This window comes from Narcine bancroftii, chromosome 11 (genome assembly GCF_036971445.1).
Source record: "Narcine bancroftii isolate sNarBan1 chromosome 11, sNarBan1.hap1, whole genome shotgun sequence".
Taxonomy (NCBI): domain Eukaryota; kingdom Metazoa; phylum Chordata; class Chondrichthyes; order Torpediniformes; family Narcinidae; genus Narcine; species Narcine bancroftii.
In genome coordinates, this window is record NC_091479.1 from 19,784,137 (window position 1) to 19,803,191 (window position 19,055).

Genomic DNA, 19,055 nt, shown 5'->3' on the forward strand with positions numbered 1-19,055 from the left:
CAGTCCCCATACTGATCCCCACCACCCTGCTCCCCCGATAGTCCGCCAGCGATCCCCATACTGATCCCACTGCCCGACAGCCCACCACCAGTCCCCACGCTGATCCCATCACCCTGCTCCCCCTGGCAACCTGTCATCAACTCCACACTGATCCCACCAACCCCTCCCGCCCTAGGATAAAGCAGGCAGTAGGACCAGCAGAGGCGACTGACAACCGCAGTTTGTTTTTATCAAATGTTTTCTGCTATAGGTCAGCTGCTTTTGTTTTATCTTGCAAATTACAGCAGAATTATTATGAAAAAGATTTTTTATGTTGTCCTAGCTGCAGATTTTGTCCCAAGTTTTTTTTTCTGCTATACTGTAGCTACATATTTCAATAACATTAAATGCTTACCCGTAAATACACTAAAAACCTTAATATTCCCTGTGGGTTGTGTATACCCTCAAATACGGCGTAAGTGCTGAACTGTGGCCGATTTGTGTGGATTTGTTTGTAAGAAGTTACCATTCTTCTTTCAAATATAGACGAGCGAGAAGCCACCTCATGAGAGGGAGCGAGGAGAGCGAGACATCGATAAAGAACGGCCCCGTTCCTCCCCATCCCAGCGACAGATTGCCTCACATCACCATCTTGGAATGGGGTACCCATTGCTTCCTGGGCAGTATGATCTTCCTTATGCAACAGGTAGGACCAAGACTGGGGTGGGGTTGGGGGGGGCGGAATTCAATGTGAAATATTGAAACGGTTTCTAAATTCTCAGACATACGCACGTGCAAAGTGTGGCAGTCAGAGCAGAAAGTCGATGGGGTCAGAAACTTCCTATTCAGTCAGCTATAGTTCTTCTCCCTGTCGTATAACCTTGAGGTGACGATCCTTAAATAGGAAGAGCACATACCTTCTTGTTGTTCAGGTGCCTTCCTCTTCAGTGTGGGTGATTACGTCTCTCCCTCTGGACCGTCTGAATTGTAGTTGTTACCTCCCCTGTTTCTAACCATGATGTTAATCCATCTATCTCCTTGAAGTTCACTGTAATTCAATACATGGAATAATTTATCTCTTTGCAATTTGTACAATTAAAAATGAATGTGAAGTGATTTAAAATGTTATTAAAGTTGTGCAATCAGTGGGTCATGAAGGGAGGTGTCGTGTTAAACCATTGTTCAGTGCCCCCATTCCATTCCTGGATACTCGGACGGCATGTGTGGCTCGGGAGATATTCACTTCAGCGGTGAGGAGATGGTTGTTAAACACTTGCATCATTCCAACCTCTGCATAACCGACACACTGTTCACGTGCAACAAATTTTGCTGGACCCATCCTGATATCTGGTCCCTGAGATCTGAATAAAACTTTGAGGTCTTCAGAGAAAAATTTAATCACACTGAATGTTTTGTTAGACATGAATTTTCTTTCCTGCCACCAACCGCTGGGTGCAGGAAAAGGTGGGGAGGTGGGGTTTAGTTATTGGAGCAAATGTGTGCGGGAGGAAGAGCTCCTGTCATGTTATTCCCTCCTAATCCAATGACCATCCACTTTGCAGGCCTTTCGTCCCCAGCCATTGTTGCAAGCCAACAGGCTACAGCACAAGCCTCTGTGTCCACTCTGTTTCCACCGACCAGAAGGTGAGAACGGTAAGAGAAACCTTTGGCTTTTTTTTTCCCCTTTTTTTTTGTATGTTTACCAAATGCATGTGGGAAAACACATGGGTTGGCAAGCTGCCACATCAAACACTGGCGTGGGTACATGGTGTCAAGGAGGATTTGAAACATCTGTTAGGATAAAGAACTGGGCAATTGGAACTTGACTGTGACACAGTCCGACTGCCCCAGACACCTAGCCTCAAACCCTGACAATCTGGGTGAACTTTGCTTGAGCCTGTGGGTTTGCTCTGGGTCCTTCGATCTCCTCCTTTGTCCCAAGTTCTTGCAGGTTGGTAGGTTAGTTTGCTGCTATAAATTGCCCCTGGCGCAGGGATGGATGGCTAAAAACCTGAGGGAAGTTGATGAACATGTTGGAAGAATAATGACTCAATGGGCCAAAGGGCTTGTTTCCATGTTGCATCACCTACCTGACTATGAATATCAAAGTGTTCGGAAGGGGCAGCAAGAAAAATACAGGACACGCTGCTGGTTAAAGTAATTATAAAATAGTCAATGACCTTCAGGGGACAGAAACCGGTTGGTTAGAATTCACATGCATAAAGCAGGCTGTTTTTCCACTTGGGGTATTTTAAAGTTGCCAGAGAGAAAGGAGATGGTAACTTCACTTCAGATTGAATCCTCTCAGATGTGCAAGTGGCGGAACTTTGTTTACCCCAATCTTCAGTGGGATTATGTTGAGATAGATTTAGAATTCAGGTGTGGCAGGGGAGGCTTTTTTTGGCCTATGTTTGGGTGATCTTCCTCTATCAGTGTGATTCAAGCCTATGAAGCTGGTTCTGGGAATGAGCTGGGGATTCTAATCAAGGGGAACCACTGAGGTATCAGCGAGAATAAACGTTAGGTTAGTAATGGAGAAGGCGAGAAGCAGTCGAAAGTAGAACTTTGGGCTTGAAGCAGGGCTGGCTCCAGTGGAAACACAATGCTGGAGAAACTCAGTAGATCATCCTGCTGAGTTTCTCCAGCCACGGTGTCTACAGGTTTTCGTCTTTTACTTCAGAAGTAAAGCACAAAAATGTACGTTATATAGCGAACGTTTGGGCATTGAGTCCTTCATCATTCTGTATCTTTATCTTTGCTAAATAAAATACGTTGTTTGACCTGCTGAGTTTCTCCATGCGTGGTTGAGGAGAAGGAGAATATGTTAAGCCCAGAAGGAAGAGGGAAATTGCCACATTTTGTTAGAAATGATTCATGTTAGACAAAAAGCTGAAGATAGCGATCTGACGTGTGAAAGGAAAGCAAAAAGGAGAAGAGTGTGAAATCAGGTAATTTTGTTTGGGGGCAGTGAGCAGAGATGAGGTTTGTCTGGAGTAGGATGATGACTTGTACTGATTTTTGCTCAGCAAGAGGATGATGCCAAAGACTCAGAAGAAAGTGAGGCAGTGGAGATGATGCGGGGGGGGAGGGGGTGGGAAATATCAGAGATTTGTTTAAAACAAAATGTGATTCAAGATTTGTTTATTGACTTTAGTGTAAGGTGCGCCATTAGCAGACATTGCCCAGCACCCCTTACAGTCAGAGAAAGAGAAGCAAAAGAGAGCCCCGCCCCCCCACCACCAGAGTCACTGGGTATCCAGCACAACCTTCAATCCCAAACCATTGGCAATCTTCAGATCTAAACCTTCGACGTGATCAAGAAGCCTTCGGCACCCACTCACAATGTGGCTCAGTATAGATGCAGATGAACTTGCTGGTGACCCTCCAAAGTGCCTGTGATATGAGGGAGGTGCCAGAAGTAAGTTTGACACTCGTGGTCGGGGGAGAGGCAAGGACATGCCCAGTAAGTACAGACTTTGACTGCTGGGACGTTTTTAGAGAAACCACCACCAAGGACAAGCTTAATAGACCTGTGACAATGCGTGAGGCAAGCACAAGTCTGCAGAGATTTGTTAAATACAGCACACCTTTGAACGTAGCAGGTTGTTATCAGTATGGATTTTCAGAAGATGTTTGACAAAGGGTAACAAAATTGAGGTCCATAAAATACAGGCACGATTGACGATGACATAATAGGATTAATGTGATAGGCCGAATTGCCTGGTTCTTTATTGTACAACTCTTTCAGTTGATTGCATGACCCTGCGGAGTTCGGGCTGGGACATGATGCTGGTAATCACTTCCCTCTGAGGCAGGATGATCAGTGAAGTTCCACCAGGTCCACGCTGGCCCTGCTGGTTTTCATCATACATCACTGACTTAGATACACCTCTGCAAGCTGATAACACAAAACTCTGAAATACTGTAAATAGTGAGGACAGCAAAAGGCAAGAGAAGACACAAATAGTTTTCTAGTCGGGTAAGCAAACAACAGATGGAGTTTAATACCTTTTTGGCAGAACAAAGTATTAACAAAAATTAACAGTTCTAAAGTGTGGTTGGGAGTAGAGGGTGTTGATGTACGTGTTCCTGAACATGAAAGTGGCAAAGTCTGTTACATCCCTCCCCATTCCCACTCCAACCTGACTGTCCATGGCCTCTTCCAATGCCGGGGTTTGGTCAAACACAATGGAGAAGAACATTCCAGTTTCAAGTAGCACATCACCCTGATCCCTCCTCTCTCCTTATAATCCACCTAGCTTCTCTCACACACACCCTTCTTTCCAACCCCACCACCAAACCCTTCAGTAAAAACACAACACTGGAGAAACTCAGTAGGTCAAACAGCGCACTTTATGGAACAAAGGTAACGAAACATAACCAATGTTTCAGGCCTGAGAGCTTCATCAAGGTATATGCAAAAGGTTAGGGTAGAGGGGTGGGGAGCACAGGCAAGAAATAATAGATGGATCCTCTTGCCTGTGGGGCTGTGAATCCCTCCCTCTGGCACCACCACCCCCGCCCCCCCTCCCTCCCCGCTCATACCTTGATGAAGGGCTCAAGCCAGGAACATTGATAATGTATCATAACGTACACTGTGTGACCAACTGAGTTTCTCCAGCTTTGCGTTTCTACTTCAACCACGGAGTTTTATTTTTCTGTCACTTGGTATCTTTCACCTTCCCCACCTGTTTTCATGTGCCAGTGACACACAATGTCCCCTACCCCTACTGTTACCATTGCACACCCTTGTCTGTATAGAGCATTACATAGCACAGTAAAGGGCCTTCAGCCCATGTTGTCCTAACCCTTTGTCATGGTGCATATCTATTGCTCCTGGATTTTGGGGTCCTCTGGACTCGTAACAATATGAACCTACACAAAATCTAACTTCTTACCTCACACCCATAAGCCTTTCTTTTAAAACATCCGTGTGCCCATCCAAAGGTCTTTTGAAAGATCTATTATTACCAGTCTCCACCACCATGCCCAGAATTGCATTCCAGGCACCCACTACTCTCTTTAAAAAAACCTCTGAAGTCACCCCTAAACGTTCCTCCACTCACCGTATCCTGTGGTATTTGCTGTGGTTGTTGATGTTGGCTGTCCACCCTATCTAAGCCTCTCAATGAGGCGACCAGACTGAGCATGAGACTCGTAAATGTGGTCTAACCACATGGTCCGTTATCTTGGGGATTTTGTACTTAACCCCCTAACTAATGAAGGTCAACACACAACCACCCTAACAACTTGGGCAACAGCCTTGAGGGATCTATGGATCTGGACCCCAGGTCTGCTTAAACCTCTGTCTTATCTGATTCCTCTCCTACAGCCCTGTCTCCACATATCACCTCCCAATCTCACTGCTCCACCCCACCAGACTCCATCTGCCCATCCATCCATCCATCCCAACGATTCCGAACCAAGTTGTCAACCGCAGCTGGTTCCATTGCCTCCATTTTGCCCCTCTCCCTCTAAAACCTTTCTATCCATGTACCATGTTTGGTTGGCACGGTTAGTGCAATGCCTTTAAGGCGCCCACAATTGGGACCGGGGTTCGAATCCCGTGCTGTCTGTAAGGGGTTTGTACGTTCTCCCTGTGTCTATGTGAGTTTTCTTCCACCATTCAAAACGTACTGGGGGTTGGAGGTCAATTGGGTGTAATTGGGCAGCACGGACCAAAATGGCCTGTTACCGTGCTGTATGTCTAAAAAAATTTTTAAAATACCTATCTAAATGTCCAGATATCCCACATCCTAAGCATGTAATGGGCAAAGGCGTGTTCATTACTGATGAGTTAATATGATTACAGTAAAGTCCTTAGCATTTGACACCTATGGGGATCGGGAGATGCCGGATAAGTGTATTTTCTGGTTGCTTGAGACTCACTCTTACAATGCCAAACTCATACACCTGCATGAAGAAGAAACAGTTTAAAAGACAAAAATACTCCACTGTACTCACACTTGCATGAATATATAAACCTTAAAGCATTTTACTTTATTTTCAGTCACATTCTTTGAAAACATTTAATGGTCGCTGTATCTGCAGGTTCCTCCCCCTCCACGGAGCCGCCCAAAAGACGAACAATAACATTACAGACATTTAATCCCCCCCACCCCCCCCCCCCCAATTGACAGATAAAGCCTCTGATGGGGATGACTTCTACTAAGCAGGGATAAGGAGACACTTTAAGAGAGTCACCCCAACAGTGAGCATCATCAACCAGCTCTTCATCCTGGGCGACACCATTTTATTCAAACACAACTTTATTCAAACAGCGATGAGCAAAGCCTGACCAAGGCCCTCCATTGGCTGAATATTTGCTCCCACCTTCACCAAAGGTTTATGTGTTACTTCACAGAACATTTACTTTTCAATTTTAAACGTATTAACATTTTTATTTATATATATTTTATTAATATTTATTTTAATCTTTTTTTCCTGCTGGTTGCTTAAATTCTGGATAACAGGGGTTTTAATGTACTTGTTTTTTAAAACTATTGAATGTAGTTGCTCTCTGCTATTTTAATGTTGTACATAGGGATACAAATGGAGTCACACAGCCCAGCACATCCATGCTGCCAAGTTGACATTCTGCTCTAGTTCCATGTGATCCCATATAACCACTTACAGCACAGAACAGGCCAGTTCGGCCCTACTAGTCCATGCCGTAGCAAATCCCCACCCTCCTAGTCCCACTGACCAGCACCCGGTCCATACCCCTCTAGTCCCCTCCTATCCATGTAACGATCCAGTCTTTCCTTAAATGTAACCAGTGATCCCGCCTCGACCACGTCTGCCGGAAGCTCATTCCACATCCCCTCCACCCTCTGCGTAAAGAAATTTCCCCTCATGTTCCCCTTATAATTTTCCCCCTTCAATCTTAAACCATGTCCTCTAGTTTGAATCTCCCCCTTTCTTAATTGAAAAAGCCTATCCACATTTACTCTGTCTGTCCCTTTTAAATTCTTAAACACCTCCATCAAGTCCCCTCTCAATCTTCTACGCTCCAGAGAAAAAAGCCCCAGTCTGCACAACCTTTCCCTGTAACTCAGACCCTGAAATCCTGTCAACATTCTCGTGAACCTTCTCTGCACTCTCTCTATTTTGTTTATATCTTTCCTATAATTTGGTGACCAAAACTGTACACAGTACTCCAAATTTGGCCTCACCAATGCCTTGTACAATTTCATCATAACCTCCCTACTCTTGAATTCAATACTCCGATTTATGAAGGCCAACATTCCAAAGGCCTTCTTCACCACACCATCTACCTGAGTATCAGCCTTGAGGGTACTACTTACCATAACTCCTAAATCCCTTTGTTGCTCTGCACTCCTCAATTGTCTACCATTCAATGTATATGACCTATTTAAATTTGTCTTTCCAAAATGCAGCACCTCACATTTCTCTGTATTAAATTCCATCAGCCATTTTTCAGCCCACACCTCCTGCCTTCCTAAATCACCTTTTAATCTATGGTAATCTACCTCACTGTCCACAACACCACCAATCTTTGTGTCATCCGCAAACTTGCTTATCCAATTCTCTACCCCTACATCCAAATCGTTAATATATATAACAAATAATAGTGGACCCAGGACTGAACCCTGAGGAACTCCACTAGTCACCGGCCTCCAATTGGACAAACAATTTTCTACCACTACTCTCTGACATCTTCCATCCAACCACTGCTGAATCCATTTCACTACCTCCTTATTTATACCTAATGCCTCCACCTTTTTTCCTAACCTCCTGTGAGGAACTTTGTCAAAAGCTTTACTAAAGTCCAAATAGACAACATCCACAGCTTTCCCTTCATCAACCTTTTTGTAACCCCCTCGAAGAACTCAATCAGGTTTGTCAAGCATGATCTACCCCTGACCAAACCATGCTGATTACTCCCTATCAATCCCTGTACCTCCAAAAATTTGTAAATAGCATCCCTCAGAACACTTTCCATCAACTTGCCCACCACAGACGTCAGACTTACAGGCCTATAATTCCCAGGTTTGCATTTGGACCCTTTCTTAAACAGAGGAACCACATGCGCCACCCTCCATCCTTTGGTACCACCCCCGTGGCCAGTGACATCCTAAATATCTCTGTTAATGGCCCCACTAACTGTCCACTAGCCTCCCTGAGTGTCCTAGGGAATATTTTGTCCGGTCCGGGAGATTTATCCACCTTTATCTCTTTTAACACAGCCATCACTACCTCCTCGGTTATCCTTATATGCTTCTTGACCTCCCCATTATTTTTCTTTACTTCAACTGGTTCAACATTTTATTCCCTAGTGAATACAGAGGCAAAGAAATCATTTAAAATTTCCCCCATTTCCTCAAACTTCTCACTCAGCCTACCCTCGCTATCTACAAGGGGTCCAATTTTATCTCTCACTAATCTTTTACTTTTAATGTACTTATAGAAACCCTTTGGATTTATTTCTACTCTGTCAGCCAAGGCCTCTTCATGCCTCTTTTTGGCCTTTCTAATTTCTTTCTTAAGATTCCTTCTACACTCCTTGTAGTCCTCCTTCAACTTCTCAGCTCCCTGCTCTTTATACCTCTTGTACACCTCCCTTTTTCTCCTAACCAAATTTCCAATATTCCTCGAAAATCAAGCCTCCCTATGACTTCCAGCCTTTCCTTTGATCCATAACTACTCTGTACCCTCAAAATTTCTTTTTTGAATATCCTCCATTTTTCATTAACATCCTTACCTGAAAATATCCTGTCCCACTCAATACTCCCCAAATCCCTTCTTATTCCTACGAAATTTGCTCTTTTCCAATCCAGAACCTCAACTTTAGGCCTCTCCTTGCTCTTCCCTAAAACTACCCCAAAACTAACAGAATTATGGTCATTAGACCCAATTGGTTCTCCAACATTAATGTGCACTACTCTGTCCGATCCAGAACTCTGTCTAAATGTCTTTGGAATGTTGTAATCGTATCTATACTTGCAGAGCCACTTGTGTCTCCATCCTGATCAACGGTTCCTTGTTTCTGATGTTGCGCATTTTCTCTTTCAGGGTGTGATCGCTTTGTTCAGAGTCATGTGACTGGATCACGTGAGGACGCTCAGCATTTTGTTTTAGACATCAGTTCAATGGTGTTCCTGGTTCCTGCCATGAAGTCAGGCAGACTATTGTAATGTTTCCCCTGTGGACTTGGACCTTTGTATTGGAGACCTGATGACTGTTCTGTACATCTGTCTCAGAGGCAAATGAGCAGGAGCCTGCCTTTCTCGTCGTGTAAATATCCTGTCGAATATGCCCCCAGCCCTAAATGAAAAGATATTGACTGTACATTGCTATTGTTGAATTGACTGCCTTGTAAGGATGGGAGGGCACTGTAAAACTGGTCCCTACTTGGTAATCCTGACCTGTCCCCTTGCATGCTGTCCAGAGCCGCGGCCTGGCTTGGACATGGCTAACTCCTGACACTGTCATTGGCCACATCCTGAACCAAGGGAGCAAGTAATTTTTACGTGAATGGTGGAAAACACTGGGTAGTGTTGGTGCTTATAGCTCACCCGCCCCCGTGTATTTTAATTGTATACCGCTGGGAGCCACCGTCGTGTTAAATAAGTGTTGTACTGTAACTTGCCGGTTCTATCTGGGGTGGAGGCAGGACGAGAGCAGTGCAGAGACTGATCGTGTCAGTCAACAGACGTCAGACCCACCAGAAATCTGCCTGGAGTTGATACAAGTGTACAGGCAACACAGACAAAGCCAGCTCCTCGCAAAGGCAGAGTGGATCTTCCTTCTTCACATGCCTGGTGTTAGCACAAAGTGCTTCTGGGTCAACCGTAGCACACTGAGGCCCGGAGAATAGTTGATCACTGATCTCGTCATCGTTCCACACACCACGGCCTCTGGCTTATCCAGAATAATAGCCAATTCCGGCTCAAACTTGAGCCAGACCCCCCCCACCTTCTGAAAAGATGGGAGATTTTTGGCTTTCAGAACAGGTGTGTGTTCCTCCAGATCCCCGAGATGACAGGCCAGTGAAACACCAGCCAGTTCCACTTGAGTCAGTGAGGAGCCCCTGCCTGACCTAACGTGAATTATTCATGCGCATGTCGACTGGCAGGAGAACACCTGTTTCCAGGCTCTGCAGACAACCCGCAAAAACAGTGATACCCCTTCTCCATCCCCTCTGTGCACACAGTCACACACATGCACTCATAGTCGTGCACACCCAGTGGCACACTTGCAAGCAATTCCATGCACGTGCAGTCATACACGGGCACACACAGTTACACACCCACAATGTCACACCCATACATACACACCCACCCAAACACACACACTCACTCTGAACTGGGAAGAGCACAGTTCATTCAGTCTCAGACTCCAAGCACAATGGATGATCCTAGCACTGAGGTGATTCTGATACTTCTCAATGCCTGGCTCCAGGTGAATGCACTTATACCTTCTTCCTTTGGAAACTTGAGGAGTTGATGCAGTTGCACGCAGATCCCTCCGTGCTGTCAGGAACCATTGCATTCCTCATGAAGGACATACTGATTGCATAAAGAGAGGCTAAGTGGGCACCCCCTGTCCTCGAGAAATGTAAATATGATATTTTATAAATCCAGAGCAGGACTGGAAAAAGACATTAAGACTGTTCTTGTGCACTTAGGGTTATTGTAAACCACTTCATTTTCCTCAATCATTTTCTGTTGAACATGTCAACTGGACAAAAAAAGCAACACCGTGTCAATTTGCAGGACTTCATGTGAGATTTTAAACTTTGTCTCACTCCCTGCCCCCAGCGAACCATCCTTAACACAGTTTCAAATCCAGACAGGTCTTTGGTCTTTTTGAGCTGGTCATCTCAGATGTTTGGATGACCAGGGCATGGAGGTCCAAAATGGACTGGTTTTCACTCGATTTGTTAATATTCCATTGCTAAGCAGTATCTTTAGCCAGTGTTCAGTACAGAGGGTCTCCACCGCAGATTATTTCCCACTAATTCAAATAATTTGGGAATATTGGACACTTGGTTTCTGAACGAGCTTCTTTTTAAGTTCTCGAGTCGAATTGCTGCGAGCCACTTTCAAACTTGAGGTAATGCTTGAAACGAAGGGGTGGAGTATTTTTTGCCCTTTGCACAATCTCAAAGGCAGCACCGACAGATGGGACTGGGTAAGACCCCAGTGTTGAGCTCTCTCGTGCAGCTGTTGTGCGCTGAATTGCTGTGCGCCCTTCTGAGCATCAGTCTCGCATCCGGCTGACTCTCTGCACCCAGCTGCAGTTCCCACTGCCCAGGACTGTCAGCTTGTTGGGCCAGTGGTTCCTCACAAACAATAGCGATTGGAGGTGAACTTTGCTGAGATGCCGCCGGTTTTAATTTTGCTTCCCCCTCCCCACCACCTAAGAGTGGTAAAAGTATGGGCTCGGAGTTTAGCTTCAGGATCTCTTCCGCCCAATTCAGGAATGTCTCTGGGAATGAGTCAGTTCATAATCAGAGCTGCCAGGGTGGTGTTACACTGCATTTTAAAAGGACACGGAGCTCGATCTGTGTTATCTGTAAGAGAAAATTAATCTTCAACAACATTGCATCACAGAATACTTTTAAAGCCCGTTTTCACTGTTACTGGGTGATCCCAAGCGGTTCTCCCTCCGTGATCAACTCGCCTTCCTGAGGTTTTCCCATGGCCGCTGTTTCCAGAGGCTCGACGCACCAGCCCCGGTCTCTCTCGTGTCCTTTTCCTCCTCTCTCCTGCAGTATGTAGTTCTCGCCCTCGTGTGCACAACTTCTTTACTGTTGCCAGGTGCTGTTTGCTGTAAATATTGTACAGAGAAACTATTGTAAAATGTTTCGTTTTTTTTTTAATGAAAGATGTCCACGATTCTGGTTTCTAGAGTTTTTTTTTGTTTGTGGGTGAATTTGTTTTCAGAATCCTAATTATGTGATATTTGCCTTTCACGAGCACTGCTGTTAGGTACCAGTGAATCTGACAGCATCTCTGGGATTCCCACTTCAGAATGACTAGTTTCAGTGCTGAGGTAGGATGCAAGATCCAACGATGCCCGAGTGCCTCGCTGTGCTCTTTTGTTCCAAGCTTCCCACCTGCCACTCTCCCCAGCCTCAGAGTTAAGTCCAAGGGGAAACGGCTTGTTGTAGCGACTCACTTCCTGGGTCTTTCTGGAAATTAGATGCCTCAAAATTGTCTCAGTTTCTGGTGCAGCCTTCTGGGGATTACGACATTCGCTCCCACAGCTGAACTCGGCACAGATCCAGCTCTGAGCTGTAAGATGTTAAATCCCTCCACAATAAACACATTGGGAGTGCTGTTTAAACCTAGTTCTCCTGACCAATGACCTCTCCACTTTAAATCCATTTCCCTAGTCAATGACCTCTCCACCCCAGTCCTTAAATCTGTTCCTCTAATCACTGATAAGGACCTTGAATTTGGTTCCCTGATCATGGAGCTCCACCTTAAATGTGGTCTGGATCACTGTCCACCTTAACTCTGGTTCCCTGAGTTCTCCACCTTAACAGCAGAACCTCCCGAAGCCAACACCAGGACTGGTTTCTGGTGTCGGCCTCAGTTCTGCAGATGGCAGGTGATTCTCAGCCCAGCTGGACAGACGCTGCAGGGTCGGGTGCCAGACTATGGCACTGCCCCTGGGGATGTGGCTGGATGTTCAGGCAGCCAGGCAGCCTGACACACACCAAAGTTTGCATTACATGGGGTGGAGGACGAAGAGGCGTGCCTGGTGTATGCAGGAGTAGACCCTAGACTGTGACCTGTCCCCCACTCCGGTGGACGCCCCTCCATGGGCAGAGGGATTGCACAGTGCCCATCAATACTGTAACATCAGAGAATTCTCATCAGGGTTTGCCCCACTGTCATACTCTCAACCCTCTGGGTCCCAGCATTCAGCCAGGTTGTCACTAGAAAAGGGAGCACTTAACCAGGAGCTGCATCTCTAACTCCCTGAATGACCTGCGCTACTGGAAATGCAGCCTGGTGAACTGAAAGCCCTTTCACGGATTCCCTGCCATGACCTGACAGTCCCACTCCCACCCAAAAGATGCCAGCGGCTGACCGTTCACCAGTCATCTCACGGACGCATATCGAGCTGCCTCCTCTCCGTCCCGTGTGCACGAGGAACCATTTCAGCTCCCCGAGGTTCCCCCTCAGTGTCCTATAGATGCCGACAAGCCAACTGACCAGTCACCCAGAGAGCAGATATGTGGATGCAGTTTTGATTCCATTGGCTGGTCTGCCAATTCCTCGTGCAGCCCCCCCCCGTGTTTCCGGTACACCGCTCTCCACCTGGGATGGTCAGCATCCAGATTCCGGCACAGAGAGAGAGAGAGAGAGAGAGAGGGCTCCCCATCTTACAGGAGGCTTGCTAACCAACACACCAGCTCTGACTCCATCCGCCACAGCTGACCAAGGAGGCATTGCCCCACTCAACAAAGGAGAGGGCAGCCTCTTTGTCCCTTTCCCTTATCCTGAACTGTTGTATCGTTCCCCGATCCCACCCCCGTGAATGTGCGCCAGACTGACGGAGCCTCACGGTACTTGAAGTGTAGACGTTTACAACACATTATTTTTGTTGCTGCATTGGATTGATTTCTTGATGAGTGAAATGGGAGCTCTTACTGGTGTATCTCATGTAAAGTGTATATTAAGGAGTTCTTTTTTTATACAGTACTGTACCTTGCCTTGTGCATTTAGGCAAAAAAAAGTAATAAATCTTTTTATGAGACAATCACAATCCTTGCTTGGTCTCTTTCCTCCGGAGTTGGATTGAGGAGCACTGGGTGTGCACAGAGCTTTGCATGGTAGTTTTCCAGCTGGACTTTACAGGAATCCGCCTGCCTTGCACTGCCCCTGGGAGCATCTGCTGGTCTGGTGATGGTGGATCTGCCACCTCTGCTCTGCCTCCTCAATTCAGATTTACTGTCAGGGTACGTGCATCACATACAACCCTGAGATCCTGTGGGCGAAGCAGAATCACCACTTATTGGTAGTGTAAAAAAAACCTCCTCATTGTACATATGTAAACAAACTGCAATACAGAGGATAAAAAAAATTAAACTGCGAAAGTAAGAGTCCTTAAATGAGTTCCTAATTGAGTTTGTTGTTGAGGAGTCTGACGGTGGAGGGTAGCAGCTGTTCCTGAACCTGGTGGTGTGAGTCTTGTGATGCCTACACCTCTTTCCTGCTGGCAGCAGCGAGAACAGAGCGAGATCCTTGAGGATCGCTGCTGTGAGTTCCACATAAGATGTTCTCAGTGATGGGGAGGGTTTGCCTGTGATGTCCTGGGCTGTGTCCGCTACCTTTTCCTCATGGGCATTTGCGTCTCCATACCAGACCATGATGCGGCCAGTCAGCGCCTTTCCCACCTGTTGAAATTTGCCAGGGTTTCTGACATCATTCCAAACCTCCACAAACTCCCGAGGAAGTTGAGGTTCTGGCTGTTCAGTCACGGACTCTGAAACATTCAGTGCACGGACAGTAAACACACTCACTCAATGAAGCCAGTTTATTTTGTGCCTGGGCAAACTTCCAAATTAGGACCAGGCCAATCACAGCAAGTTGCTAAAATGTCATTGCCATTAAAGTGGACAATCTGATCCAGTGGAGAAATTGGATCACATTATAACTTTTAAGTGCCAAAGCTCTGCAATAAATTGAGATGAGATTAAAATTATGGGTGCCCACTGGTCAACAGGGATGTGGTCGGCTGAATGGCCTCATTCATGATCTCTGACTAAATGTTTCAACAACACAGGGCAACAATTATTTTTCAAAAAGTTTGCTTCCTGGAAAAAAAAAGGGAATTATGATAGACAACTTCAAGCTGAACGCAAAGATAATTTCAGATTTGCTGTATCACGTAGGAAGTTGGAGATGCACTAAATTAACTTGTGTTGAATTTGGCGTTAAGCGTAGACTCACCACAAATGTAACGGAATGTATTGCAGCAGTTGGACATTGACGAGACATTTCTGCTGTATTGAATCTTCCTGAGGACAATACATGCTATAAGTTCACCCACCATGCTATTGCCTGAAGAACATGTGCATCAAGATGCGTTCAATCTATAATTAATGTAATGCACAGCATCTGTACATGTGAGCTGCTTTTATAGCCTGTCTGCATCTATCCTGACTAAGCATGCTCAAGCCTAAGACAATATTTACATAGGGCCTGCACTGAGTACATGCCAGGCATGCCTGAACTGGCAGCTTGCTTTGTGGGCAATATACTAGTAGACTTAAAATAAGACAGGAAATCACAAAAATAAGTAATATTTACATTAACGGTAGGTTATATGAAAGTTTTACGATGATTTTCATGATCAGCAGCCTCCATAAAATACATCCAATGGTGATCAGGAAGCAAAATTTTTGTTGTCCAGAGGAGGAACTCTGGCTGAATTGGCCTGTCTTGGTGGTTCGACCTATTCCACTGGCTAGCCCAAAATTCACAGAGCAGCAAGCCAGCGTTGGGCAGGCACGACCACAGAATGGCCCCAACAGGCCTTCCATTCTCTGAAAGCAAAGCAGTTCGTCACTCCTGCATCCAGATCTTGTTGAATGATGTAACTGTACCTGCATCCTCTCGGAAAGTGCAGTCACAAATCATTCTGCATGCCCCCGTGAAAGATTTCTCCAGTTCCTGGTTACTGCAAGTTCCCACATGAACCTCGTGGAAAAATAAAACCCACGTCATTCAACAGTGCTTGGTTTCAAAACCAAGGTGGTGGGCGTTCATTAGACAGTACTCGTTATTGGGTGTAACTAGTCAATGAGAAGAAGTCACCTCCTAGGGCAGCAAGGAAGGTTTTCAAAGCTTGCTGAGGAAGATGGAATTTAATGCGGACAAGTGTGAGAAGTTGCATTTTGGAAGGACAAACCAAGGTAGGACATACATGGTAAACAGTAGGGCACTGAGGAATGCAGTAGAACAGGAGGGATCTGGGAATATAGGAACATTTACCCCAAAGGTGGTACAGGAAAATTTTTCCTGATATGGTTGTACAGAGAGCTTTTGGCATATTGGCCTTCATAAAACAAAGTATTGAGTACAGGAGCTGGGATGTTATGGTAAACTTGTATAAGATGACGGGGAGGCCAAATTTGAGTGCAGTTTTGGTCACCTCACTACAGGAAAGATCTATTGAAAGAGTGCAGAGAGGATTTACTAGGATGTTGCCTGATCTTCAAGAACTGAGTTACAAGGAAAGGTTAGAGTGAAAGACGAAAGTCTGCAGACACCGTGATTGTAATAAAAACACACTCAAAAGCTGGAGGAACTTGGCCAGACTTCTCTACATGCATAAAAAGCAAAAAAATATCACTGCCATTTTGGGCCTGAGCCCTTCAAGGAACAAGCAGGAACTCTCAGAATTCAGACAGCACCGACCGGGGGAAGAACCCAGACCAACAGAAGGAGTTAATTGGATATGATAAGGAACGAGGTAAGAATTTATTATAATTGTGCAAAAGGAGATGGGTGGGAGAGACAGAGCTGGTGGAAGATGACAGGCAAGAAGTGGGGTGGGGGGAGGGTTTAACTAAAGCCAGAGAAGTCGATATTAATGCCATCAGGTTGGAGGGAGCCCAGATGGGATATGAGATGTTGCACCTCCAATTTGCGTGTGGTCTCAGTTTGGCAGTGCATGAGCCTATGGACAGACCTGTCAGCAAGGGAATGGGATGGGGAATTGAAATGGGTGGCCACTGGGACCTATGGCATCGGACAGAGCCAAGGTGCTCAACAAAATCTGCACCCAGTCTCTCCAATGTAGAGGACACCACAGCCGGAGCACTGGGTGCAGTAGACGACCCCTGCAGATTCGCAAGTGAAATGTTGCTTCACTTGGAGGGATTGTTTAGGCCCCTGAATGGTGGTCAGGAAGCAAGTGGAGCATCTTCTCTGGTCACAGGGGTAAGTCCCAAGGGAAAATTGATGGGAAGGGAGGGGTGGGCAAGACTGTAATGGAGGGAGCGGTTCCTGTGGAAGGCAAAGAAGGAAGCAGAGGGGAATATGTGTCTAGAGGTGGAATCACGTGGTAAGTGATGAAAATGGTGGAGGAGGATGTGGATGTGGGGGCTGGTGGGGACAAGTGGAATCCTGACCTTGTGCTTGGGGACAGAAGGGGCCAGGGCAGATGTGTGGGTAATGGAGGATATGCAGGTGAGTTGAGTTGATGGTGGTTGAGGGAAAGCCGTGTTGTTTGAAGGTGGAGGACATCTCTGATGATCTGGTGTGGAAGATGCAGATGAGTCAGAGATGGAAGAATTGAGAGAATGGAATAGAATCCTTACAGGGGACAGGTTGGGAACCCACCAACTTCCATAGCTACCACAACTACACCTCTTCCCTGTAAGGATATTCCCCTCTTTTCCATCTTCTGCAGGGACGGTTCCCTCCATGACTCCCTTGACCCCTCCTCCCTCCCCAACAATTGTCCCCTTGGGACCTACCCCTGTGACCGCAGGAGATGTGCCACTTGCATCCACACCTCCTCCCGCAGCACCATTCGGGGCCCCAAACAATCCCTCCAAGTGAAGCAACATTTCACTTGTGAATCTGCAGGGGTCGTCTACTGCACCCGGTGCTCCCGCCGTGGTCTCCTCCACATCAGAGAGGCCGAGAGATTGCTTTGTTGAGCATCTTGGCTCTGTCCGCCGCAATAGCATGGACCTCCCAGTGGCCACCCATTTCAATTCTCCATCTTATTCCCTTACCGACATGACTGCCCACGGTCTCATGCACAGCCAGGCTGAGACCACCCACAAATTGGAGGAGCAACACCTCATCTTCGTCTGGGCTCCCCCCAAACTGATGGCATTAATATCAACTTCTCCAGCTTTTATTAAACCCTCCTCTCCCCCCCACCCCCCCCCCCCACTTCTTCCCCAATCACTTTTCCCCAGCTCTTTCTCTCCCTCTTCATCTCCATTTGCACAAACATGATAAGTTCTTACCCTGTCCCTTATCCAATAAACACCTTTTGTTGGTCTGGATTTCTCCCCCATTTGGCACTGTCTGAATCTTGAGACTTTTGGAGATTTCCTGCTTCTGGTTTGTTCAGCTTATTCCTTGAAGAAGGCCTCAGGCCCAAAACGCTGGCAATATATCTTTAATTTTATGGTCACTGAAAAGGTCGCCTGAGTTCCTCCAGCATTTTGGTGTGTTTTTACCACAGGGAAAGGTTAAAACAGGTTAGGACTTTATTCCCTGGAGCATAGAAGAATGAGGGGAGATTTGATAGAGGTATTTAAAATTATGATGGGTTTCAACAGAGTAAATACATCTGGGCTTTTTCCACTGAGGGTAGGGGTAGGTGAGATACAAACCAGAGGACAAAAGGAGAAAGGTTTAGGGGGAACATTAGGGGGAATTTCTTCACACAGAGAGTGGTGGGATATCTCTCTGGGTGGGAATCTCCGGGAGTTGGGGATCCACATCTCACTCCCCCAAGAAGGTGCAGAGAGGAGGATTCAATCTCCTGAACCCATTGCTGTTCTGGAAAGGTCAGGCTTCCTCATGCGACCCTCAATATCTCACTAATCCTGCTTCTTTCTCCATGGACACTGGCTGACCCATAGAACATTTCCAGCATTTCCTGCTTTGCTGGACCAGGCAGGGTGTCTTATTTGGGGGAGGGGGAGAGGGTGGAGCGATTTTCCCCACTGGGATTCGGGCATTTGTCTGTTGTATTGTAATTCCACGGCTCCACACAGGTGAAGGATAAGCCTCCAGCCATCGGGGCAGATGCATATAACACACAGTTTCACTTTGTTTATGAGCCGACTGGCTACTTCAGTATGGGTGTGGAGATAACTAACAACGGCAGAAATGCAGAAGAGAAAATGCAAACAAGCTGAAGTCCATCCAGGCATTACAACACCAGAGCGTAATCAAAACAGCAAATCCTGATCTGGAACTCTGAACTATACGCAACGGTTCGATCTGTGGCCGGCATCTTGCTTCCTGTACAACTGCAGATACTTCCCAGACTTCTCCTTGAGACTGGGCCCTGAATGACAGATGCCATACATCTGTCACCAATCTCTGCACAGAGGCCAC

General features: G+C 46.3%; 2 protein-coding genes across 5 annotated transcripts in view; both read left to right on the forward strand.

Annotated features, from left to right (window-relative positions):
- LOC138745607 (zinc finger protein 609-like) overlaps positions 1-13,725 on the forward strand; it is a 222,735-nt gene extending 209,010 nt beyond the window's left edge. For 3 of the 4 annotated variants that reach the window (XM_069902826.1, XM_069902823.1, XM_069902824.1), the window contains 3 exons: positions 526-685; positions 1,542-1,623; positions 9,016-13,725. In XM_069902826.1, the coding sequence (XP_069758927.1) occupies positions 526-685; positions 1,542-1,623; positions 9,016-9,022 (249 nt within the window). In that variant the 3' untranslated portion in view covers positions 9,023-13,725. Of the gene's footprint in view, positions 1-525; positions 686-1,541; positions 1,633-9,015 lie in introns of all 4 variants that reach the window. The other variant, XM_069902825.1, reaches the window with a different exon arrangement.
- A 2,058-nt stretch (positions 13,726-15,783) lies between these two features.
- Positions 15,784-19,055, forward strand: part of LOC138745611 (GRAM domain-containing protein 2A-like) — a 91,652-nt gene continuing 88,380 nt past the window's right edge. The window contains exon 1 of the mRNA XM_069902829.1: positions 15,784-15,877. Coding sequence (XP_069758930.1) covers positions 15,823-15,877 — 55 coding nt within the window. The 5' untranslated portion in view covers positions 15,784-15,822. The remainder of the gene's footprint in view (positions 15,878-19,055) is intronic.